This window comes from Hypomesus nipponensis, chromosome 13 (assembly GCF_054491055.1).
Source record: "Hypomesus nipponensis isolate SF chromosome 13, ASM5449105v1, whole genome shotgun sequence".
In the NCBI taxonomy this organism is placed as follows: Eukaryota; Metazoa; Chordata; class Actinopteri; order Osmeriformes; family Osmeridae; genus Hypomesus; species Hypomesus nipponensis.
The window spans coordinates 14,982,622-14,987,810 of NC_140373.1; the positions used below are offsets into that span (position 1 = coordinate 14,982,622).

The 5,189-nt window shown below is 38.2% G+C and overlaps 1 protein-coding gene across 1 annotated transcript; it reads left to right on the top strand.

The window, feature by feature from the left end:
* Positions 1-203: 203 nt before the first annotated feature.
* On the top strand, positions 204-4,777 carry rgrb (retinal G protein coupled receptor b). The gene is made up of 7 exons (XM_084670570.1): positions 204-561; positions 884-1,040; positions 1,384-1,505; positions 1,602-1,755; positions 1,958-2,075; positions 4,231-4,344; positions 4,456-4,777. Exons 1-7 carry the CDS (start codon positions 486-488, stop codon positions 4,594-4,596), a joined length of 882 nt encoding a protein of 293 aa, XP_084526696.1. The 5' UTR covers positions 204-485; the 3' UTR covers positions 4,597-4,777.
* The last annotated feature ends 412 nt before the right edge of the window (positions 4,778-5,189 follow it).

Below are 5,189 nucleotides of genomic sequence, written 5' to 3' on the forward strand. Positions count from 1 at the left end.
CCTATACAGTAAATTAAATACTGTATATGTATTTTGACTTGTACAATACATACGTTTATCTCTTTGAATTGTGACAATTAATTTGTTAGGCGGAACAAACGTTTTTTTTATTGTTTCGAGAATTCAATCAACTGACTGACACACCAAAGGAGTCCAGCCGGAATCAACGAAAGAGCACTATTACTTAAAGATTGATGATTTGCGTAGGCCAATGCACAGGAAGAACTTTCCTGAATGCTAAAGTTTGAAGCAAAAACTCCAGTTGGGCAGTCAAGATAACCTAACCGCAGAACCTGCTGCTGCTGTGTTGCGTAGTTTGTTAGGACATTCCGGTGAGGATTGTCAGGGAGTTAACTCTAATAAATCGTTATGCCTTTTCACGTGGAAGAGGCTTTATAAGACGGCCAGCCTTTGAAAGTTGTGGCACTTTGTGAAACAATAAGAAACGTTTCGGATTTCTGTAGTTTCCAATATTGTGCATCAAAATGGCAGCATATACATTACCGGAAGGTTTCACTGAGTTTGATATGTTTACTTTCGGAACAGCTCTTCTCGTTGGGGGTAAGTATAAAATGACATGATAGGAACGGTAAATATGCATATGCCTGTCTTCATGTGGCTAATACCGGAATACCGGGTTGGGGCTGTAGATGTAGCCTGCCCTAAAAAACCTCTATAATGCACTCTTGCATTAAAGTACTTCTAATCCATGGGAGTGTTTTTTAAATTATTTTAGAATGATGTTTAGCCTAAATATGTCACATCCTTTGACCAATTGATATGCACACCCTTGTTTATCTTTAACAAAAGAATCAACAGAATGTCTTAATTCAATGAATGACCCTTTTGTGTCCTGTCTTGTATGTTTAATTTCTTGTTTAAGGCATGCTTGGATTCTTCCTCAACACCATTACAATACTTTCCTATCTGAGAGTAAAAGAATTGAGAACACCAAATAATTTCTTTGTGTTCAACCTCGCTCTGGCTGACATCAGCCTTAATGTTAATGGACTTGTTGCAGCATATGCCAGCTATCTAAGGTATTTATTGCCAGTCCATTAGGTAGGCTACAGTACATAACAAAACATGTGGCTTCATCTAACAATCACTTAGTTTCAGATAAATTCTATTTAGTCTTTATAGCCATGTTAGACTATGTTGGGCAGTACTGAATCATCCTGACCATATATTATTCACACAACCAATAATTGTGAATTTGAGGCACTCTCCAAAGCTGTTTATGTAGCCTTGATGATAATGACTAATGACCTCAACTGATGGAAAAACAGATGGAAAATATCAGTTATGTACTACAGAACTTTAAGGGATGGGTTTTCTATCTAATGACAAAGATCTCAATATGCTGTTCGGTCAACATTTTAGATACTGGCCCTTTGGTCAAGAAGGATGCTCAACTCATGCTTTCCAAGGAATGATCTCAGTTCTGGCATCCATCAGCTTCATGGCTACCATCGCCTGGGACAGATATCACCAGTACTGCACAAGTGAGTTTGCATGTACTGTATGTGGCCCCGAAAAAATCTTCTAAACTCAAGTTGGTAATTAGGGGGAGGATAAACTGTGCAAGTTAATTTTTACAGAGCAGAAATTGTTTTGGAGCACATCCCTGACTATGAGCGCCATTGTTTGGATACTGTCAATCTTCTGGGCGGCTGTTCCTCTTTCTGGCTGGGGTGATTATGATTTTGAACCCATGAGGACCTGTTGCACTCTGGACTACACCAAAGGAGACAGGTAAGGTAGATCACTCTCCCAACGCCTCTGAACCCCTCTGTGTAGGTATAAATCAGGAAAAGGAGCATATTCTTAACATGCAAGAATCACTAAGTAGACCATTCCAACACCCAGTATTTCATAAAAGAAAAAGGAACAGATTTAAGATAAAACACAACAAAGATTGTGTTTTTCCAATGCCGTGTTATCCTAAATTTCACAGGAACTACATTACCTACGTGACAACTATCACAGTCCTCTACCTGCTCTTCCCTGTCTATACCATAATTTCTAACTACAGTGCCATTTATCAATACTTCAAGAAGATCCATCATCAGAAGGTAAACTTTTAAACAACAGCTCTGGCACGTTATCCCACTTATTCTCAACATGTTCCAATTAAATGCCTCTCAACCGTATCCAGGGGCGTTGTTAGACATAAAACTCTACTGGGGAACAGGCCCCTATTCATAACCTTTTTTTTTCTTCCAAGCGTGCTGCACACAATGCACTACTCGGCTATAGAAACTCCCCTTGCTTAACCCACTATACAACAGTTCAGGGACGCAATTTAGATATCAGCTTTGGCAGGGACATGAATAGTTAATGTGAGCGCACACATTCTTTTTGCATTGGTTTGAGCGCAAATACTGTTTTTTTGAGCTTCATGTAATATGGTTTTTATGTTTTAGTCCAAATAAGATGATCTGTAGGCCTATCATTAAGACATTTTCTTTAGTTTTGTACTATTTTCTTAGCCTACATCTATTCTGAATTGTGTGCCGAGTCCGACATCTGGGGCCTCATGTATAAAGGATTGTGCAGCTTTCATACCAGAAGATGGCGTATGGCCAAAACTGTATAAAACCGGTCGTACGCCAGGTCCTGCGCACTTTTTCTTTATAAATCACAATCAACGCTAGATTGAACGAGCCACTGACCCTGCCTTACCTCCTCCCATAAAAAAACATGCAGATGGACTATAAATGTGCTCCTGTGGTCATTTCTTTAGCTGAATTACCGTCTTTCTTCAAATAAATGCCACACCAATTAATGTTATTTAATAAACGCTGCGGTGTTTATTCGAAGAAATATGGTAAAATGGCTCAACCCGCAAAAAAGAAAAAAAACACAGACTGTGAGATTGAGGTTCTGACAACAGAGGTGGAAGAGAAAAAATGTGTCATGTTTGGCGGCCTGTAATCACGCATTACCGACATAAGAAAGTCGGCAGAGTGAGAAACTGTCACTATTTGTGCCCTTTCTTGTTTTTAACCTGTAGAACTTTGAGATTTAGCTCAATGTAGCACTACAAACAAAATCATTGTTATTATTATAGACATAAATACATAAATCCTGTGTGTTCGGAGAACCGGACCATGGCAGAAATTAGAAGAAATGGTCCGATGTAAAACTTTAAATTAAGAAACGAGTGGTGGTGCATTGTAACAGCATGGCAGTTTGTTTGACACCTTCAAGTTTAACAGAAATTATTGTGAGTGGTGGCTGATTAAACAGAAGGCTATATAGCATTTCCCGTTTTGGGTTATGTCATTTTGATGTGGCCATCAACATTAATGATCAAACTTTTATTTTGATGTTTTTTGAATAGTCAACGTCATAAACGTCATACGTCAACGTCATAGTAATTGAAACTTTATTTTGTAAGTAATGTTTGGTGAGTTTCGGCACTCAGAATTTGCCATGTTACAGGGCCAGACAAGACTTTGCGGAGGGTCCGCACATTCTCACGTCTGCTCAAAACTTTCCGTGACGCTCCGCACATTCTCACGTCAAGTACATCTTTATACATCACAAAGTGTGCGTGTAAACCAGTGTACGCAAGCTTTTTGTGCGTATGCAACGTTTATACACGAGGCCCCAGGACTTCTGTGTGCGTGCTGCAGTGGCTATTTGGCAAGCTCAGAAGAGTGCACTGACATGGAATCCTGTGTTTGTTCGGTTTGTGTTTTCGGTTAAACTGAATTTACAAGCGTTGATTGGGATACTGCATTCATTTTATTTTCTGGGATTATCAATCTAAATTAATGCACTGACTAATAAAGTAAATTGTTAAAACTCAAACTTTGGATTTTACTGGGGCACAACAGATTTATACTGAGGCACGTGCCCCAGTAAAAAGGGTTTAATGACGCCCCTGAACTGATCCTTGCTTAGTGGTATTAGTTGTTGCATTCATTTCCGGTTACATTCCATACAAAATTGTGAATCCAGGTAATCTATAGTGATAATGACTACCTTTATTATCGGAGTCAATTTGGAGGATAAATAAAAACTGTGTTGTCCAATTTAAATGATTAATTCTTAACCCAGTAGTTGAGTGTTACATGGGAACTCAGAACAATCGCAGGAACGGTAACAATCAAGTTACAAACCAAACCACAATTCTTGAATGTCAATCTGTGTGAAGTGCATGTGCATTAAACAATATATATATATATATATATATATATATATATATATGTTTTTTTACAGTTTAACACCAGTATTCCTCTGAGGGTGCTTTTGATGTGCTGGGGCCCCTATGTGATCATGTGCATGTATGCCTGCGTAGAGAACGTTAAGGTTGCGTCTCCTAAACTGAGAATGGTAAGTTTCATTGTATTATATCTATATTATTTTAATGATTTATTTTGGTTGGAGAGTTAGACAGTTATGTGGACATAACAAGTTAACATGGAAATGTGTTTCTCTTACCAGGTACTCCCAGTTTTGGCAAAGACAAACCCCATCTTCAACGCCCTTCTATACTCTTTTGGAAATGAATTCTACAGAGGAGGAGTCTGGCATTTCCTTACTGGACAAAAAATTTCTGATCCCCTTCCTAAGAAGGTCCGATAAAGGAGCCTAACATTAGTTCCGGGCCATATGCAATGATCATGTTCTCTTACTGCAATTGGATACACTTTGGATTGATTTGGTTGTTTGTTGTGGTGTGGATTATATAGTAATAGCTGCCTTTATGTATTAAGGTGTCTGTGGATAACAAGGTCAGTATGGCAAAGACTGTGCATAAAAATATCTGCCCTGTTATAGTAAAATAAATCAGCTCTGAAAAACGTTGAGCTTATTTTATGTAATTCAACCACTGTCTTAACCACATGTAATAAAACATTGAACTATGGTGCCATTTATTTCATTCAACTATTCAAATAGCGTTTGCCGGAAATGACACCATGTCTAAATATAGTTTATACACAACACAATAGCTATCAGCAATTTAGGTAAGCCATTTAATGTCTTGCTTGCCTGCAAATTGTTACTAAGATGAATATCTCTCAACTGCAGAGAGTTTAAAGTGAGGTAACAATTCTGTCTATAGGAGTAAAGCAGTCTGCCCTCTTCCAATACTTGCTTTGCATTATGCAACTCATCCAGTATGCATTTCTTCAGACTATATTACCGTGCTAGTTAATAATGCTTGTTATGAGCAT